At 47.9% G+C, this 21,167-nt stretch overlaps 1 protein-coding gene across 1 annotated transcript; it reads left to right on the top strand.

The window, feature by feature from the left end:
• The first annotated feature begins 295 nt into the window (after positions 1–295).
• On the top strand, positions 296–10,177 carry LOC138453290 (ribonucleoside-diphosphate reductase subunit M2). The gene is made up of 10 exons (XM_069605983.1): positions 296–503; positions 595–672; positions 1,275–1,424; positions 2,110–2,226; positions 2,335–2,468; positions 8,171–8,265; positions 8,848–8,981; positions 9,097–9,201; positions 9,389–9,502; positions 9,650–10,177. Exons 1-10 carry the CDS (start codon positions 411–413, stop codon positions 9,800–9,802), a joined length of 1,173 nt encoding a protein of 390 aa, XP_069462084.1. The 5' UTR covers positions 296–410; the 3' UTR covers positions 9,803–10,177.
• The last annotated feature ends 10,990 nt before the right edge of the window (positions 10,178–21,167 follow it).

Here is a 21,167-nt window from a genome sequence, read left to right as displayed (position 1 = left end):
GGCGGTTGCCCTTGTTTTTTTGTTTAACGCAGGTTGTGTAAGCAGAATTCGCGCGGGCTCTCGTTATGACAGTCCCGCATATTTGCCGCGAAGCGTATGATTGGTCAGGAAGCGCTCCCTTTGCAGCTGTCTTTCCAAGCGGACAGCTGGTTAGAAGGCTTCAGCCAATCATAGCGACTCTGCAGTCCATTGTTACTTGAACTGAAATCTCATTTGCTGGCGCCCCCTAGATGCTCTTGCTTGGTTGGCTGCGTCCCTTCTGGCGCCAAGTCTGAAAAGAATATAAAGTCCGCCCAGACCCGAAGCAGTCTCCGTTGTCTCCTGAGTCTCCTCTCGTGCAGACTGCCTGTCGCTCCCGCCGCTCTCTTGTTTTCTTTCGGTTCTGCGCCCCCGTGTCCTTTCCTGTCAACATGCTGTCCGCTCGCAACCCCCTCTCCGCCAAGAACGAGAACCTGGGTCTGTCCCCGCTGAAGGGCCTGGCGCTCACCGACAAAGAGAACACGGTAAGGCAGCGCCGCCCTCAGGCGCTTCCCACCCCCATCGCCCTCTGGCTGCGTGTCTTATGTAACTCTGTCCCTCGTTCCTCTCCCACAGCCGCCCACGCTCAGCAGCACCCGGGTCCTGGCCACCAAGACTGCCCGCAACATCTTCAACGAGGCCGAGAAGGAAGTGGTGCGTAAATACAAGCCCCCCCCCAGCAGTGTTAAGGGCAGGGGGGGGCACGGGTTCACTGTGTTGGGGCTGCGAGGTGTTGTGGGCTAGAGCCTTCGTCCGCTCTTTTGGTGCCAGGCACAGATTTTGGGTTGTTTACTTTGTCCGCTGTCACAGCAGGAGGGGGGGGGGGGCGCCCCCGCTTTGCCGGAATGATTTCTGGGTGCGTGAGGGCGGCCGCCAGCTCGCGCGGGGCGGGGATCACTAAGTAGTGGGGGTTGGGCGAGGGCCTCGGGTTAGGTGTCCTGGGTTTCTCCCGCCTAGGCCGGGTGTTGGGTACTCACCCGCTTGTGCTCCTCCCAGAAAGCCCCACTCCCATGGTCCATTACACGCAATGTGTCCCCAAAAATCCTTTCGTTTTGATTAAAACTAGCTTTTTGGGTGTATGGTTCCTGTGGTAGTTGTGGGGGCGCCTGGGCTGTGAGGCTAATTTTGATGTTGGAACTGTTTTTGGGGGGTCGGGGGGTAGGGGTTGGTTTTTGTTCGACTCTCAAATACTGCCACTAGGTGCAGAGTTCCGCTCCTTTTGCAAGCTTTGCTTATTCTTCCTTCTACCTGCACAGGTGAAGAGTAAAGTGAGCCGGCGGGCCGAGGTGCAGGAGGAGCCCCTGCTCAGGGAGAACCCGCAGCGCTTCGTCATCTTCCCCATCAAGTACCATGACATCTGGCAGATGTACAAGAAGGCGGAGGCCTCTTTTTGGACGGCAGAAGAGGTGAGTCCGCCAGAACGTGCTGTAATGCTGGGCTGTTGACACGTGATATTTATAATGGTAGCGACACTTGTAAACATGAATCACTCCTGAGAAGTGGCCTGAACCCGGTCAAACGGAATGTATCAGTCCCATGTAGTATTCTGCACCACTAACGGGATAATTGCATATCTGACTACAGCTAATCAGAAAGCGGAGATAAAGTTTTGATAGTAGTCCTAGTGCCACGGGGGCAAGCATAACATCTTGCAGGTCGTCATAGGTGCAGGCCCACTTTTCCCGCACCGTAGGGGTACATGGTGCGCACAGTACTTGGAAACATGCGATTTGGCTTTTTGCATGACGTCCTGGTTACCACATGCCATTGTAAAATTCCGTACAGCTGTGTATTTCGCCACTGGGGTGGGGCCGTCGGTATTACCACTAGCCGGGAAGGATTTCATAACCCGGCTGTAAAGCACTTGCTTTCCATCGTGTCGGCGGGGGTCCAGGGCCTCCTGCTGTTAATGCTGTAGAAGCCAATCGTGTTAATGCTGTAGAAGCCAATCGTAGAACCAGTCCTAACTAAAATGTTTCCCTGAATAAGGGCCAACTCGTAACATCTATGACCTAATTGTCTATTTGGCTCTCCGCCCCGGTAAGCTATGCAGACATGATTTGATATGTAACCTTCTAAATATTTGTTTAGGTCGATCTTTCAAAAGACATGCAACACTGGGATTCTCTGAAGTCAGACGAGCGGTACTTCATCTCCCATGTCTTGGCGTTCTTTGCTGCAAGTGATGGCATTGTAAACGAGAACCTGGTAAGCAGTTTATATTTCAACAGCAGTTATCAAACTAACCAATTATAGATTTCTGGTCCTGTCTAGCTGCTGTAGGTGAAGCATTAACTATTTGAATTCTTTTTATAGGTGGAACGCTTCAGTCAAGAAGTGCAGGTCACAGAAGCGCGCTGTTTTTATGGATTCCAAATTGCCATGGAGAACATACACTCTGAAATGTACAGTCTTTTAATAGATACTTACATCAAGGATACCAAAGAGCGGTAAGTAATGTGCATGTCCATGTCGACATTACTAGACCCAACCAACTACATGGTCTGTCGATTACACCTGCTGATAGCAAGTACAGTATTGACCATGGCACACGTACAATCTACAGATTTGCTTGATGTAACTACATGTTTGTTTATTTATTTGGTAATGCGCTCCGAGCCCGTGGGCATCTGGGCGCAGCAGTACAAGAGGACTCGAAACTTAGTTACAAAGCCTGACACAGGCTGTTACAGAGAAACAGTGGTTGGTTACAGTAGGTGATACAATGCATATAAAATATCAAGTTTAAACGCAAAAAGAGAAGCATTATAACGGGTTGTGCCGTTACCACTAGGGTGAGGGACGTTGCATGTCGTTGTTGTGCAGCCATTTGAGAGCGTAGGATCTGAATCTTGTGTAGGGTAAAGGGCATCTAAGGCGAGTGTTCCATGATTGTGCAGCTCTAACTGGGAAACTTGCACCGCCCTCTGTGGTAAGTTTGAATCTGGGGACTTCCAGTAGGAAGGTATTGGCAGATCTCGTCAGTCGGTTAGAGGGTCTCGAGTTGATTCTTTCCGCTAGGTAGGGGGGTGCTTGATTGTTGAGGCATTTAGAAGTGAGGGAAATAGTTTTAAGAAGGATTCTGTCCTTTATCTTTAGCCAATGGGCTTCAATCCGATGTTTGGAGATATGTTCTCTGCGTGGGATGTTCAGAGCTGCTCTAAGAGCGTTATTTTGCAATCTCTGGAGTTTGTCAGTGACCGACTTGTTGGCACCTGAGTATAAGGCGTTGCAATAGTCGAGTCTAGACATGACAAGGGCATTGGCCAAGGTGAGGCAGCTGGCACTGGACAGGAAGGGTCTGGCGGCACGGATGAGTTTACACGTGTAGGTGGTTGAGGAGGCGAGGGAATTCACTTGCATTTTGAGGGTGAGAGCTGAGTCAAGGTAAAAACCCAACGTTTTGACCTTGCGCATAACCTTAATAGTAATGTTATCAATGTTAAATGAGGTGTAGTCCGGGGTGAGTTTGGATAGTTTGTGGTCTGAACCGAGGAGCAGGATTTCAGTTTTATCGTCGTTCAGGCAGAGGCCATGTGTGGCCATCCATGCTTGAATGAGGATGTATATTTTGTTCACCAGGTCCACTTCGTAGTTGCCCGAAAGGGGTATGAGGATCTGGGTGTCATCTGCGTAATTAGTGTAGGTGACGCCCAGACTGTCCAACTTGTCGAACAATGGCTTGGTGAAGATATTGTACATAGTGGGTGAGACACAGGAACCCTGTGGGACTCCACATGTGATTTGGATGGGGTCAGCACAGGTAGTGGAGGAGAACACTCTCATAGTCCGGTTGGCTAGAAAAGATTGGACCCAAGCTATAGCGTCTCCTGTGAAGTTGGCAGCCAGCTTGAGGTGGTTGCATAAGACTGCATGGTCCACCAGATCAAAAGCTGCTGACAAGTCCAGTAAGAGTAGCAACGCTGTTTTCCCATTATCCTTAAATTCCTCAATTTTGGTTTTAAGGTCTATCAGGGCAGTTTCCGTGCCATGGAGCGGGCGGAAGCCCGATTGGCGCGAGCCTTGTAGATGATTAGCTTCTAGGTACTCTTGAATTTGGAGATAGGCTACTCTGTCGACAATTTTTAGTAGGAAGGGCACTGTGGTAATGGGCCTATAGTTAGTCGGGATAGAAGGGTTTGTTTTTTTGAGAAGGGGGAGGACCCAGGATTCTTAAGTTGGCTGGCACTGTGTTAGATTTGAAGGATGAGTTAATAAGCTTTGAGATGAAAGGTGCTAAGTCTCTGGCAGCGTCCTTTATTATTTGAGCTGGGCAGCTGTCGCCCTTACAGTGAGAGGGCTTCAGTGAGAGGATGGCCTTTTCAGTGTCGATGATGGAGATCGGTTTAAAGCTAAAAGGGGGGATAGTGGTAGGTTCAGTTACTGGAGGCAGTTGTTGATCAGTAAGAGAGGGCGTCTTTTTTGTTCGTTATTTTAAGTTGGAGGGTGGAGATTTTGTTAGAGCATTCTGTATATTAGTGCACCATATCTTGTCCTTTGGGACCGTGTCAGATGGTTGGATAGGGGATTCCATTTCCCGGAGGATGGCAAATAGTTCATTGATATTCGATTTGGCATTGGTAATTCTGTCATTGAATAGATTTCTTTTGGTGTTGATTTCAGACTTGTAGTGTTTTGTAACTTGGGTTAACTTGGCTTTGTTGTCGTTAGTGGGCGAATTACGCCAGATGGTTTGGAGTTTTCGTTTCTGCTTTCTAAGGTCCTTAAGGTGGGGGGTGAACCAGGCGTTGAGGTGGGCTTCTTGCTTAGCTTTGCGTAATTTTGCAGGTGCAATGGTGTCTAGTGCGTGAGACATAGCTTTGTTAAAGGTGTCTACTAGTGTATCTGGGTCAGTGTTGTCCTTCAGACCGTTAATAGTGGGGAGTAGGAGGGGGATAAGTTTTTCTGTAGTAATATCTTTTTTATTTCTGGTGGGGAGTGGTGGTATCATTTTGATAGTCTTGGGGCTGGGGAGGTCTAGTGTGGCAGTGAAATTTATTAGAAAGTGGTTGGTCCATAGTTGAGGGGTGATGGAGGTGATGACTATGTTACAGTCGAGTTCTGAGACCCAGTCAAGGGTTCTGCCTTTAGTATGTGTGGGGGGGAGAATTTTTTTTGGGTAAGGCCTTGGTCGTTTAGGATAGCTGTTATAGAAAGGGCATTTTTATTGCCTGGTTCATTGAAGCTGATGTTGAATTCGCCCATCAGCAACGTTTGCGAGTGTTTTTGGGTATTCGCTATGAGGGTAGTAAGGTCATCTTCAAAGGTTCCCAGGGGACCCGGGGGCCTGTAGATCAGGTGAATGGCTAGCGTGCGGTTCTTGGAGAGTTGCATTTTTGCTGAAAGTACTTCGCAGGAAGTGCAGGGGTGTGAGGTGGTGAGTCGGATAGGCAAGGTGGTTTTCGCGATGATTGCTAGGCCACCGCCTTTAGCGTTAGGTCTGTCTACTCTGTGGATCTGGTAGTTGCCAGGTTTCTGTTACGGCAAGGAAGTCAATGCTACTGTTGTTCAGTATGTCAGCAATTTCAATTGCATGTGCTACCATGGATCTGGCATTGATAAGGGATCCAGTGAGAGTTAGGGTGTTGTTGGGAATGGGATGACTTAAGAGTCTTTTTGTGTGCTTATTTTGACTCTGGCGTATCTTTTGGTAGGGGTGAGTAGGAGTTAGGGTTGGCGTTAAAGGTGTCGTAGCTAGAGTTTGCTTATCCATGTGTGTCTGTAAAGATGGGAGTCTAGAAGTATTGTTCGTACTGTTTCTTTTAGGTTCGTAAATGCAAGGTAGCCTTGCCCTGAGTCTCAGGTTTCTATCAATGGGGGGGGGGGGCGAGAGCTGAGGGTAGCAAAGGTCATGATTGTAGCTAGGAGGGTCGAGGAGGTCAAGTTTCTGCACATGGTAGTTGGTGTGGTCCGCAGATGCACTTTACTTTCCTTGTTTGGTTGAGATGTCTGGCTAGGGTGGCACAAAAGTGTAGTGCAGGTGGCTAGTTGAAGCTGGGGCTGCGCCTAGTGATGGAGGGCGTGCTATTCACGAAGCACAGTGTGGGCTAGAGTGCATGGTCTGTTAATGATGATGGGGCACAACACAATCAAGGTGGTCCGTTGGCGACCATAGGGCACAACAGTTCAAGTGGTCCGTTGGCGACCATGAGGCACGACGCACTGAGAGAAACCATGAGCACCTAGGTATAAGTAGTACCAAGAAAACTAGGGTCTAAGTACGTGGACACAGCAATGGTAGTTATAGTGGGTACGGGTGTGGATCAGATTATGCAAGCATGAGACCATTCATTAGCAGCGCAATGGGGGGCAAATTTAAATGCATAGGTTCATGGGTACCTAGATCAAGTTTATCAAGAGGGTAGGTGCAGTACAGGGGCATCTAGATGCGAAATGGCACAATTAGGCAGCCAACAGCAGTGCATCACAATTTACTGGGCACAGTATAAAGTCTTCTAGGTACAAAATAGCAATTGGGCAGGCATTGCAGTCTGTGACAGGAGATGAGATGGGACGTATCCAAGTGGCACATTATAGGCAAGGACAGCAAAGACATGTGTGGCCGTGTGGGGTGGCAGCAATTAGTTAGACAAGAGCGTAAGTAATGCGTTGTAAGTTAGACGCTTCTAGGCAGCAGGTGGCTTACCTGGAGCAGCACGGGCAGAGTTTGTGGCTCCTGTGGCTCCAAACAGGCACACAACAGGCCTTAGAATGGCCTTTGGATTGGCCGGCGATCCGCCTGCCGCGGTTCCTTCGAGTGAAATTGAGGTTTAGCCTCGCTTTCGTGCCGCGATGCGCCTGGCATGGGCAAGTCAGGCACTTGTGGGGACAGGGTCAGGCAGGCCCTGTTCCGATGGCACGCTCGCTTCCTGGATCCTCTTTCCTCCTCGGATCCTCTGGGGGGCTGGGAGGGCTCCTGCCCTCACCCCTCTAGGTGGAGGTGGCACTCAATATTGGCTGGTATTGAGTAATACCGAAGTTCCCATTGGGATCGGTTTGAGTGCTTGCAGCTCTGCCCGGGTGAGGCAAGTGTACCTGTTCGGAAATGTGCTTTCTTAACCAGCTGCTACAACTATATGTAGTTTGAAACAGCCCACACTGTTTTAAACTAACTTTTGTGCAACCTTTCCCTGTTGGTGGGATCATCCAGATTGTCCCACCTGCCCCCTCGTTCCAAACTAACATTGTTCTACTGCAAGCGATTGTTATTTCGAATACATTTGAAGACTAATGTAGTCTTAATGTTCGTGTACGAAATGACAATCCACAGCGATTGATTTTCCTGCTTCCAAACCACTTGCTTACCTTTTGGCAGCACACTTTGCTCTGTGCCGCTGAGTCTCTGCAGCGGCAATTCCCTTCACTTCAAAGGATGAGAACGGGTGCTTCAGGGCCTCTTTTGGGTGAGGGACGTTCTGGATGCAGTGGGCATCCCTGATGGCGAACAAGGGTGTTGGGGACACCCTGCTTCGCTTGTTCGCTATAATGAAAACTGCATTTTTAGCACGTTTGGTACAGCTGAAATCCGGTCTTTTATTTGTACAATACCCAAGCTGCTTCTGAAGGTTTGGATATTGGCATATTGTGTAGCTTTGGTTGGCAAGCAGGAGGCTACAAGCAGCAGTCACCTGCAACTAGTACATAGCATATGTAATGCAAATGCAAACCTATAATTGTATCAATTATTTATGACCCGCTTGTGCTTCAATAGATGTGTCCCAAAAGTTAACTTGACACGATATATATTTTTTCTTGGTGAACTAAATATGCAGTCTGACTGAGCTGCAGAAACAGTCAGGGTGCAGCCTAGCATGGCACGGCTTTGTGCACATAACCTGGCTTTCTCATACACTAGCGTACATGGCATAACGTGCTCCACCTGCATACTACTTTGCATAAAGGTCCATGTTGGGGACCACAAGGGTGGCCTGAGCATATAGTGGCACCAGTGTTGTTGCATGCCTTATTCGCAAGGCTGCTTGGCATCTGGTTCTTGTGCCTATGTTCCTGTGGAAGTCCACTGTAATCGTGGGTCTAGTGCTGCCATGGTTGTGCAGTATTCCCCTTATCAAATGGCTGGACTGCATCCTCAAATGCTAGCTAAACTGCTTATGAGTAAATGCTTCACTATAACATTGTTTTCAATTTGTAGTGAGTTCCTCTTCAATGCCATTGAAACACTACCATGTGTTAAAAGGAAGGCTGACTGGGCTATGCGTTGGATTGGTGATCGGGAAGCTACATATGGTAAGTGCAGCAATAAGGCAACACGGTAGCCCCGAATTTTTACTTTTGAAGTTTATGCAAGTGTTTTAGCACATTTCGGATTGGCAGCAATATGTGGGGTGGGGGCTTGCATGCGTTTAATGCCAACTCGTATCTACCCCCTCGACTACTGTTCAAGCCTCCAATGTACTCCCCCCCCCCAACCCCTTGGATGCTTATGTAGTCCTGCACTTTCTGCAACTTACTCTGAGCCCCCACACTTTGTTTCCATGCTGGTTGGCTCTAAACGCAACATCTCGAAGTTCTTTTGATTGTTTTAGTCACTCAGTACCTGTGTCCCAGGTTACTCCCATCTAATCCCCTTCTGCACTTAGGTTCGGTGTCCCATACCTTCCTTGTGCCTCGCTTCTCGTTCTACCACCGCTTCAAAGCTCATCTTAAAACATCACTTGGTTGCTAAAGAGAGCTCATGAACGCCCCAGCACTCTAGTGAATCGGTCTCTCACCCGCATGGACTGACTCGCTACATATTTGTGCTATTGTACAGGCACCCTCCCAGGGTAAATTAATACAAATGCCTGTGTCCACTTTTTGTGTCCGCAGGTGAACGTATAGTTGCTTTTGCCGCGGTGGAAGGAATCTTCTTCTCTGGATCTTTCGCGTCCATATTTTGGCTGAAGAAGCGGGGACTGATGCCTGGGCTCACATTTTCCAACGAACTTATCAGTCGAGATGAGGTACCTTCCCATGACCAGCTGTGCCCAGCACCCCCCCCCCGCCCCCCCGAGAGAATACCCAGTGATCACGTTTAAACTGATATCCACATCCACTCAATCTCGTTGTCTATTGCAGGGTTTGCACTGCGACTTCGCATGCCTAATGTTCAAACACCTGGTGAACAAACCATCGGAGAGAAGGGTGGTTTCACTAATTACTGACGCAGTCAGGATTGAACAGGTAAATTGACTCTCAATTCCTCCCCTCCCCCAAACCGGTGATTTATTGATGCTGTTTCGAAGATCCGCACCTGTCTTCTATGGGACGGGCGCATGACCTGCTAGCTATTTGAGGCAATGCTGCCATCTTGTGGCACCATTGTGGTAGTGGCCTGGCCTACCCTAACTTTCGTCGTTACTTCCTCTAGGAATTCTTGACGGAAGCTCTACCTGTGAATCTTATCGGCATGAATTGCACGTTAATGAAACAGTACATTGAATTCGTGGCGGATCGTCTTTTGTTGGAGTTGGGATTTAACAAGGTAAATGTGCCTTTCTTCCCGGTTAAAGAAACGAGTCCATTGTCTAATTTATAACCCATGTGCAGTATTGCTGACAACGCACACTTCACCATTTGGCGTGCGCCGTAGTCTAGTGCATATGTTTACTTGACTTTACTTTTTTTTCAGGTATTCAAAGTAGAAAATCCTTTTGACTTCATGGAGAACATTTCCCTTGAAGGAAAGACGAACTTTTTTGAGAAACGTGTCGGCGAGTACCAGAAAATGGGTGTTATGTCAAATGCAGCGGACAATTCATTCACTCTGGATGCAGATTTCTGAGGGACGAGACTTTTACTTGGAACCATGCCTCGGGGTGGCATACAGACCGTTCATGAATTGATGCACCCCCAACTTTTGGAACTTGGCCTGTTATGGCGCGTGGTGCGTTCTACGAAGACGCTTCTGCACGAATTCTGTAACGAGAGCAACCGCATGTCTAGCTGCCATTCCGAGACTACTGGTACAAAGCTACAAGTGTCGGTAATGGTGTATTTTAAAATGCAATTTGTTTACAATGTAGGGAACTGTTTTATACCGACCTGCTTCTTTGCAGATTTTAGCTTTTACTTTTTAATAGTTTGTACATTTTTACTTTTTTAATAGGTTGTATATAAACATGGCACTTTATTTAATAAAAAAATCCGAACTTTTCAACTGCTGGGTGATCTAGCTTTATACTAGAACCAAATGACATGCTGCCACAATGCCATACTCGATTGTGCCAGTTGATTTAAGCTGGCTGGGGACAAACGTGGAAACTGCTATTGTCAGCACTTGGTTGCAAAGGGCAATCGCTGCGTAGCCCATCGGGCTATCTCTAGGAGTTGTCATAGCCCTGGTGTATAGACTCCCATTGACATCCCAGAGATGTACATCTAAAGTAATGCCACGTGTCTAGATTTTCAGTGGTCTGCGGCAGGTGGGTGTTTTTGTGGATAGTTCTGTACTGGTGCTCCCAAGACACTCTGGATTCCAATAGGTGTCAATAGCCCCCCCCCCCCCCCGCACCTTATCTTTTGGAAAAAATCGCCTTCTGCCATCTTGTGTTCTTCGTGTATGTCTGCGTGGGCAGGCCGTATTTACTCCGATGGGGGCTTCTGGAGTTTCCCTTTTTGTTGTCATAACTCTTGGCGTCAGAGCTCCCCTTTTTCTCCTCGCGGACACGATCCACACAACCGCCGTCTTGGGAGCCCTGTCGCGGAGTCTTAGCGTTGCCCAGCTGGGGAGCGACGGGGCCTCTGCCTCCCGGGGATGTTCTCCGGCGCCGGAGTCCACGACGTGTCCCCACCCCAGGGAGTCGCATGCAACGGGGTACGCCACCGGGCTTGGGTTGCTTAGGTGGTGTCGATTCACTCCCAGTCGAGCGTAGCGTTTGTTGCCCATTGTGAGTTCTGCCGTAGACCAATTCTTCCACTTAATTGATGTGCTTAAGTCTCTATATTATATCTGTATAATGTATATTATGTAAGCTTTGCATTTTCATACTGCTGCGCCCTATTACCTACGGGTCTGGTGCGCATAACAAGCAAACTAGTGCCCATTAATGTCAGAATATACAGCCGGCACAGCCAAAGGCTGTGGCCACTTGCTAGTATTGTGTTGAAGACCATGGCTAGTTAGTGTGTATATAATATACAGTGGGCATGGTCGAAAGCCATAGCTAGTGGCTGGTTTGTGTTGTCTAATACACAGTGGGCACGGCCGAAGGTCATTGCTTATTGCATTTTATTATTTTAAAATATACAGTGTACATGGCCAAACGTTGTACAAACTGCTCAAGGCCATGGCTAGTGGACCATTTATATGTTAGAATATATAGTGGGCACAGCCAAAGATTGTGGCCATTGGGCAGTATTATGCTAAAGTACATGGCGAGTGCCTATTCCAGTTGAAAGCTGTATCCACTGGTTAAAGCCAAACTATGGTTGGTAGCCTGTTGGTGCACACGGATGAAGGTTGCGACCACTGTCCAAAGCTGAAGGCCATGACTAGTACCCATTCATGTGTTAAAATATATTTGGACATGCACACTGACCATGGCTGAATCCCATGCTTAATGCCAGTTACTGTTGTAATGTAATAAGTGATGTGATCTGTGATTTCATCATTGTGGTCATAGTCTGCAACAGGGGGGCTGGGGCGTGAAGTTAAGTGGACTTTTGCAGAATTTCCAAGTTTTGTTGCATTAAGTTCTCACCTTAGCATCCTTGCAACTTAAGCTTATGTAAGATGGTCCTTTAGAGGCAGGTCACACATTCCACACGCCACCTACTAGGTGCCATCACTGGAAGTTTACATCTAATTCCGAGCCACATCAGCAAAGCATTGTGGGTATGTAAATTAGCCCAAATTATATATTCAATGAAAAAACGTTGTTAAAGGGACATTATGGTTACAAGTAAAACCTCAGAAATTTGCCAGGTATGGTAAGCTATAAGGCTAACACCCAGGACATCAAAGAGGACATCACAAATGTCATTTGTGCAGGAATGAAAATCCTTTTCCAAGATGGCCACCAAGGAAAGAAAAGGCAGGGCTCTATAAAGAGCCCCTCTTCCCTTTCCTTGGCAGCCTGCAGAACCCTATGACCACATAGCCATGAGCAAATTTGTTTTCCCTTTCAAACCGATCCTTCTTTTGAATAACTTTACCACACAGCCGGTCCCAGGTGGACATGGCCACTTTAACACCATTTTTCGTTCCTCGCAGTCATGACCAGTAGCCAGATTATCTGTCATGACCTTATACCATGACCCAGACAATCTGGCCACTGCCCATGGCCCTCAGTCACCAAAGGTATATCACTATTTTTGTACCTGCATTATTTACTTGTCAAAAAATAAAACGGGCACAGTTGCAAAATCATGCTTCATGGTCCTTGCCAATGCTCCTTACACTAGTTTGCTTGAAATCCGCCCATGTTTTATTTTTTAAAAAATGTCAAAATGTATGTACATACGATAGTCATAACTTAGCCCACACTTGATAAAATCCATTCAATCTTTACACAAACATTGAAGGTTCGGTCTATAATCGTTCTCAAAACTTGGTGCACATTCAACAGAAACAAGTTATAAGCCATCTAAAAATGTTGAGACCCCCCTCTAATTTCGCCCCATCTTGAGAAAATCCTACTAAATTTTAGAAAACCATTTAAAAGATCTAAAATCTTTTAGCAAACTTGAGTCATCAAATAGCACCGCATTTATAAGCCTTTACATTATTTTGGGACCTTCTTCTAATTTTGCCCCCTCTTGACAGAATCCCACTAAACTTTGCAAAACCATTTATATCTAGATCCAAAATGTTTTGCCAACTGTTGTGCAGATGACTGTCCGCAGACCAAACAGGGAAATGGGTCCGCGGACCGAACCCAGATATCACATTTTGTTTACTTACGTTTAGCCCGTTTTAAAGAATTATGGCACGGATTTACACCAAATTTACAAAAGCACACTTTTGGGACCAAGCCACTGCTCCTGGACCCCCTGTAAGTTTTACTCCCCTTGCCCAAGCTTGCCAAAAGAATTCAGAGCGGGCCATATGCTTTCTTTGCAAAGTTTGGTGAGGATTTGTCCAGGGGGAGCCAAGTTATAAGCTGCCTAAACAGTGCTCTTCCTATGGGTTTAGCAACATAACTTCACTCCCCCCTGGACAAATCCTCACCAAAACTATGGCCCACTTTCATTTTTTTTGCAAAGTTTTGGGCGGTTTCTTCAAGGGGAGCAAAGTTATAGGAGGGTCCCGCATTTGTTTTTCCCCATAGATTGAATGGAGAAAATCTTCATACCTACAGCCGAAACCGCTGGACAGATCTTCAACAAATTGGCAGCAGGAGCGGTGGCTTGGTGTAGTTTTTTTGTAAATTTGGTGGAAATCCGTTGTTACGACCAAAAAGTATGTGATATCTGGCTCCGCTGATGCTTCCCTGTTCGCTCCGGGGACAGAACACCGATTGGCTAGTCATTCAGCGCCATGTCTGTGGACAAGCAGCATGTTCCCTGATTGCTTGGAGTGGAGCGGGAGGTGCGTCACATTTTCCCGATGTGCCCGCTATGTTGGATCTGTGAATATCTGCGGACAGCGTGGTGTGGAACAGAGCAGAAATCTAATTTGAAGGAGTGTGTTGGTCTCGAAGAGCAGCTGGAGAGGGTGGGGAAGTGAGAGATGGGTCAATTGCTGTGTTTGTTTAGGTGGAAGAAGGCTGTGATGTATTCGCGGTGTCCGCGGACATACTTGACAATGGCCACACTACTGGGTATTTTACTATGGTTGATGTATTGGTTTTGGGTAGTTAGAGTATTGGGTGAAGAGGGTATTATTGAAGAGTTTGTGCATTGGCTGTACTTATTGTTTTAGGGTGTTAATTGAAGTGGATAGGTAGTTATGTTTTTGGGTTGTGGTTAGTAGGCAGGTGTTTGCTTGCATGGGTGCGTTATGCTGCAGTGGCCATGGCCTAGAGTCTTGGGAGCATGGCCGGAGGCTGTAGGCCACAACCACTGCAGCATAACACCCATGCAAGCAAACATTTTGGGTTGTGGTCAGGTGTTTGCTTGCATGGGTCTGTTATATTACAGTGGTTGTGACTGCAATCATTGTATACTTACTATTTGCTTTGCTGAGGCTGTATGCAGTTTTTTGCATGGTATGGGAAAATGGAGCAGACATTTATTTTTCATTCTCTGTGATAAAAGAAAAGATCACGTTAGTGTAGATAGTTTATAATTAGTTATTGCATAGACATTTCTGTACTTTGCTGACCCTCGTAGTTAGTACTTTACAAGTACTATGCTTCAAACCAGTGTACTGTGCAATTTGCTCAGTTCCTGTGTGTTTGTACAATCATTGGGTCTGTGGGGAAACTAAATCCATGCAGGATTTAAAAAAACTTTCTACGTTACAATCTTTTTTGGTGGTTGATTTCGGTAGGAGGAATTGAATAGGTCTATGGTTTTTAGTTGGAAGTAGTGGTACTATTGTTAGTTAGATTCCAGTTGGCGTATTCTAATTGTTTGTTTTTTGTTGCATTTTAGTAGTATTATCTGTTTGGTTGTTTCAGAATTTGTGGGCAGTTAGATACCTGTTGGCGTATTCTAATGGTTGATAGTTTTGAAGTTGTGTTCTAATACGTAATGTGTTGCAGGGTTTCCTTGGAAAAACATATATTGCAGTTTTCTGGTTGTAGTTAGATACCAGTTGGCGTATTGTAACTGTTTATAGTTTTTTACTATTAGATAGCTGTTATTTATTATATTAGTTTATGCGTTGAAAGGCAATTGAAAACATTTTGTTGCTGGTAATCTCTGTTTTAGAGTAATGGAAGTATCATTACATTCGAACCATCCAAATTTCTTTTGTATGTATGCAGTGTAGTGACCTGCACTGATTGTGGCCCCTGTGTGGTAGATTATGCCTACTGTTGTGAAGGTGTTCTTGCCAAGTGATACTTGTCCATGTGTGAATCCAGTCAGCTAGCAGTTTTTGGTACCATCTGCATTGTAATGCAAAAGAATTACTATTACGTATTCACTATGTGACTGTATTTGTAAGGTGGAACGTTTATCGGAATTGCAAGTAGTACATAATCTGCTATGGTTTGCATTTTGTACAAGCTGCTGAAATAGAATGGATTCACAGTTAGGTATGGATACATACACGAAGCGTTCATTAGGGACTTGTTCCTGGGCCACATGGCTGCAGAGAGGGCATATATGTTTCCACATCTATGAAAACTGGAAGTTTTCATTTATAGGTATGTTTTTGTTTTCCAGTACTTGTAGTAAGTACATTAGAAATTCTTGTGGATCTTCTTGGGTGTTTATAGTGAAACTGACCATTCCTGCCTTTATTCCAGGAACACTGCGTTGCCAGGATTGATGGTTGTATATCTGTGAAGGACTGTTTGCAAACATTATTGGTCTGTCCCATTTAAGTAAATGTTTTCAACAATTGGTGGCAATTGGAATATTGATTGCTAGATTTACATAGCAATTTACACCAGTTGTACTGGAAAATTTGAATGGACCAGACAGTTGTGTCTATGTCATTTGATGGAAGTGTTCGTTGTTTCTTTGAAGAGGTAGTTGCTTTTGTTTGTGCAGTAGATCCTTCTTTGGTCGTGGTCACTGATGAAGTATTAGCTTCTTTACATTTCTTTGGAGGTATTGTTGTGAAATCCTGTATAATTTGAGTCTGAACTAGTTCTCTTTTACAAACCTTTGCTAGTGCATGTAGTCTATTGTATTCTACAATGCAAGGAATATCAGTGATTACTTTACTTGCATCAAAGTTGACTAGAAATAGTCCTTCCAAGTGTATGTAGGCATGGCAGTGCTACATAGCTCATGCCTTCTTTAAACACTGCTGCCAATATCTATCAATACTTAATTTTGGGGTAAGACCTTGTGATTTATGAAGTGACTGCGTATGCTAGAGAGAGAAAAGTGTTCTCTGCGTACATGCATGTCTTTGAAATCAGGCTGTGCGGCCTATCCTTAACTTCTGACAGTTTGTCCAAGTGAATATTGACAAACTGAATGTTGTCACGTGAGTATGTTTGAAAGCCATTAACTGTACCAAGTGCTCCATTAACTAGTCCTTGCTCCACGTCTGTATTGGAAAGGGTATTGTTTCCCCCTGTACCAGCCCTTATAATAAATTACCCTATGGCACCCACATACTGGTTTTTCACACGCCGTCCATGATCACAATGTTGGAAAAACACACCTTCAGCTTAAATGGAGCATTTATTAGACATAAAGCATCATATAACAGTGTTATTATTAGCGCTGGGGACCACGGTCATCTAAAACTAACTGCTGCTCATCACCAGGTGTCATTCCTCAGCCAGCTCTATAGATGACAGCGCCACAAGGAGCCGCATAGGACATCATCATGCTCACTTGCTCAAAGCAAGTCCACGGATGAATCTCCCCAAGTCATGGGTGCATGCATTCTTGTAACGTCGTGCTGTCAATCAGCATGACACACCATTCTAGACCTTGCCCAGCGCAAACAGTTAGGGCTGGCGAAACCTTCCCTCGACAGGACCTCAAGACTCATTCAACAAGAGGCCCGGCTACGGCGAGGATCTCAGTGAGAAAGTATGTTTCGGTCCTGGGGGCCATGGCATCCTGCATCCATCTGGTGAGAAATTGTCGACTATTCATGAGGCCAGTCCAAGAATTCCTCGCGGACCGATGGACACGGGCTCAGGGATCGTGGTCGGCCAGGATAACCGTTGACGACAAGATACGTCGGACCCTCCAGTGGTGGCAGAGTTCCCACAATCTGAGCAACGGTGTGCCCCTACAGGAGCCGGAGTTTCAGAGCACCATAGTTACGGATGCGTCCCTAACCGGATGGGGAGCGCACATGGGTGCTCTCCAAACGCAAGGTCGCTGGTCTCCAACGGGAGTCACTCCTACACATAAATGTACTGGAACTCAGAGCGGTACGATGGGCTTTGAAGGCGTTCCTACCACACATCAAGAGTTTGCGAGTGTGAATACTGACCGACAATACAACAGCCATGTTTTATCTGAGGAAACAAGGAGGGACACAATCGAGGACTCTTTCCATAGAAGCCCAGAAAACATGGCATTGGGCATCGAAACACGAAATTTTCCTCGTGGCTCATCACCTTCCAGGAGTGAGGAACGGCCAAGCCGACTCCCTCAGCAGAAGCATGGCCCAGATACACGAGTGGGAAGTGGACACGGGTCACTTGAGGAAAGTGTTCGAGAAATGGAGTCACCCCCCTCTGGACGCCTTCGCGACCAAAGACAACAAGAAATGCGAGCAATTTGCAAGCAGATGGCCCCAAGACGGATCGGTGGGGGAGGCGTTCTCCTTCCCATGGACGGACATGTTCCTCTATGCTTTCCCCCCGTTTTCCTCATACGGAAAACAATACAGTGGATACGCAGATACAATTGCCGGGTGATTCTAGTGACACCATACTGGCCGAGGCAACCGTGGTTCTCAGACCTCCAAATATTGCTGGAACATCCCATAGCGTTTCCGAAAGTCCCGTACCTTCTATCCCGGGACAGAGGCATGGTGTGGCATCACGACCCGGACAGTCTCAACCTTACGTCCTGGCTCCAGACTTCTCGGAGTTCGGCGCCGTTAGACATTTCAGAGGATTGCCAAAAAATTCTACAGGCGGCTAGAGCCCCCTTCTACTAAATCTTACTCCTATAAGTGGCGGAGATTCTGTGAATGGTGTAGAGGACAACAGGGCCTACAACCATTGTTGGTGACGCCGGAAGTTCTACCTTACCTTCTCCTCTTGGCAGAAAAGGGATTGTCCCCCTCGTCGCTAAAGGTACACCTGGCAGCCATCTCGAGGCTCACAAGGAAGAGGCAGTCGTCTCCTCTATTCAGTGACAGACTGGTAAAACATTTCATGCGGGGTTTATTTCGAGCCTTTCCCCCGGTGACAACGTTTTCCCCCCGACGTGGAGCCTCAACAGTGTTGGCAGGCTTGATGAAACCGCCTTTTGAGCCTATGGCCACGTCCGACATAAAATTCATTTCGTGGAAGTTGGCATTCCTGATAGCTATCACATCAGCCAGACGTATCTCGGAACTACAAGCGCTGGTAGTGGACCCGCCCTACCTAAGATTCTTTAAGGACAAGGTAATCCTGGCAACTAACCCTATGTTCGTCCCGAAGGTTCCAACGGTATACCACAAACACTCATCTGTGGTTCTGCCTACTTTCTTCGCCACTCCATCGACAGCAGAAAAAACTCTTCATACCCTGGACGTTAAGAGGGCCCTGAAATTCTACCTACATCGTATACAAGACATCAGGGCTACTCAGCAACTGTTCGTCGCATATGGTCCGTCGACGAGAGGAAAAGCAATCTCTAAACAGGGACTGGCTAGATGGGTCTTGTCGACGATTGCTTTTTGTCACTCTAAGGCCGGAAGGCCACTGCAAGGACATCCTAGAGCTCATTCTACAAGGTCGATGTCCTCCTCAACAGCGTTATGGGCTGGGATTCCGCTGATGGACATATGCCAAGCGGCAGCATGGTCAGTGCCCCACAAGTTTACCCGCCACTACTGCCTTGCCAGGCAGCATGCAGACGAGGTGCAGATGGGAAGAGCTGTCCTGCGCCATTTGTTTCAGTAAGGTAAGCTCTTCCCTGTGGAGATTCGGTTATCTACCCTCTTAAGGGCGATATACTTTATGTGGGCAATGTTATGACTTAACTTATCCCTACGGGAGATATGCATTGTGTAGTAGGGTGAGGATATATATTACATTCTCACCGCCGTCTCAAGCGTTACTGCTATACAATCTATTCTAAGCATGTGAATCCATGAAAGATCCAATGCTGGAGAAGGGAATAGTTTCTTACCTGTAACTCCATTTCTCCAGCATTGGTATCTTTCATGGATTCACATGCGCCCGCCAACCTCCCCGTATGTAATGTATGTGATAAATTTAACCCTTCCTACTTTGGAGGGGCCGAAATCTGAAGGGGAGCCGCGGGGGCGGGCCTCTTATACTAGCACGGCCTGTGGAGCATGCGTAGGCGGGTCCTAGAAGGACGTAGATAGGACACAAGTGTCGAAAGTTTTTCCTTTGAAAAAGGCTATTTCTCCAGCCTGGGGTCTGGCATGGATTCACATGCTCATGAATATTCCCCGTCGTCAGGCTGGGAATCCTTGGTAAAGAAAAAACCAGTATCAGTTTCGTTTCTGATCTATCTTTCGTAGTAGTAACCAATCACTGGTCTCTGCGTCATACTGACCACAGCCAATGACTGCCCTCTACCTAAGCACCGCCTCTGGCAGCCATCTTCAGATTTTTACCGCACGTTCATGTGTTGGGATCCTCGTGCTATTGTTCTCGAGCGTTAGTGCTATTTTTTTTCACGTTTTTGCTCAAAACTTCGTTTTTTCGGTCAAAAGAGCCTCAAGCTCCACCGACTCTCCATCCGATCAACGGGGACCCGTGTCGGATTCGTCTGCGCCCCTCAAGGGTGAAGATTTCGTCGAGCTACGCTTTGGAGGACTCCAGAAGCTTCTCAGGCCCGGACATGGCCCAGGAGAAGGGAAGCTCGACGCCTGGAAAGCTGTTCAGGGTCTGCCCTGGATGCCAGCTGCAGAACGTCTTTAAGGAGGACGAACACTCCTTTTGTCTCTACTGCTTACATGAGGACAAGACGCACGTGGAGAAGGACTGCGTTTTGTGGCAATATGTCGGAGCGGACCATGAAGGACCGCCATCAACGTCTCGCCAACTGGCTGGAAGGGAAGAGCCCGTCAGGCGAGAAGAAGAGGAAGAAATCCGAGCGGTCTTCTAAGACCTTTGAGGATGCGACGGGGGTCCAACACAAGGCCAAGCACCGCGAGTCCGCTGGCACCGGGAGCGCTGAACGGTCGGGCTCTACGGGCGCCAGGCAGGGCGCACCCTCCCCGGCACCATCAATCATGCTCTGGGTCGGGTAAGAGGAAGGGCGAGCACCCGGCAAAGCTCCTGAAGAGGCCCCGGTCGAGCTCTAAGGCCCCATCGGAGTGGGGGCGAGGCAGTGTTGCCCCCCCCCTTCCCTCAAGGATACGGCGGTGAGCGCACCTAAGGTGGTGAAGGCCTTAATCCATCCGGCCAAGCCCTCTATCGATACTGTCGCGGTGACCCTGGCTCAGCCTGTGCCAGTTCCTGGACGCACGCTGGATCCAAACGACGGGCGGCTTCGAGGAGAGGATCACACTCAACGAGAGTTTCCGCCGAGCGGTCCGGTGGTGGGGCACCTGCGTGCATCTAACAGCGGGCATGGACTTCCAGACCCCAGACCACCAGGAGACAGTGACCACGGATGCCTCCCTGGAAGGGTGGGGAGCGCACACTGAAAATCTGCACGCGAGAGGCCTTTGGCTCCCGACGGAGAAGTCCCTCCATATCAACGTCCTGGAGCTCCGTGCAGTGTTCTGGGCCCTCAGGTCCTTCCTTCCCTCAAGTGCAAGGTGGTGAGGATCTTCACCGACAACACCACCACCATGTTTTACATCAGGAAACAGGGCGGAACCAGGTCCCCAGCACTGTCCAAGGAGGCGCAGGACCTGTGGCATTGGGCCGTCACCCAAAGGATGTTTCTGGTGCCGTTTCATCTGGCAGGGATAAAAAACACCATCGCCGACTCACTCAGCAGGGTGCTGCGCTCGTGCCACGAGTGGGAACTACGGCAGGATCTAGTGGATCGCCTCTTCCGGCGGTGGGGCACACCCCAGATCGACCTGTTGGCGACGAACTCCAAGTGCCAGAGGTTTGCCAGCAGGTTTCCCCAGGCGAGGAGCATGGGCGATGCTTTCTCGTTCCCCTGGGAGGGCCTGTTCCTCTACGCGTTCCCTCCTTTGCCACTGCTAATCCGGCTCGTCAACCAGCTCAAGAGGTCACGGTGCAGGATGATCCTCGTTGCACCTGCGTGGCCGAGGCAGATATGGTTCCCGGACCTTCTGGACTTGTCAACGTCCCCGCCAATCAAGCTGCCGGTGGACGCGGATCTACTCTCCAGGGAAGGAGGCGCCATCCTCCACCACGACCCGAAATCGCTGAACTTGCAGGCCTGGCTCCTGCAGCGCTAGAGTTTGGAGGATACGACATACCGGCCGACTGCAGAGAGGTTCT

Source organism: Ambystoma mexicanum, chromosome 4p, assembly GCF_040938575.1.
Source record: "Ambystoma mexicanum isolate Mex_15411 chromosome 4p, UKY_AmexF1_1, whole genome shotgun sequence".
In the NCBI taxonomy this organism is placed as follows: Eukaryota; Metazoa; Chordata; class Amphibia; order Caudata; family Ambystomatidae; genus Ambystoma; species Ambystoma mexicanum.
The sequence above is the reverse complement of the archived record's forward strand: the minus strand, read 5'-3'. Positions and strand labels throughout refer to the sequence as shown.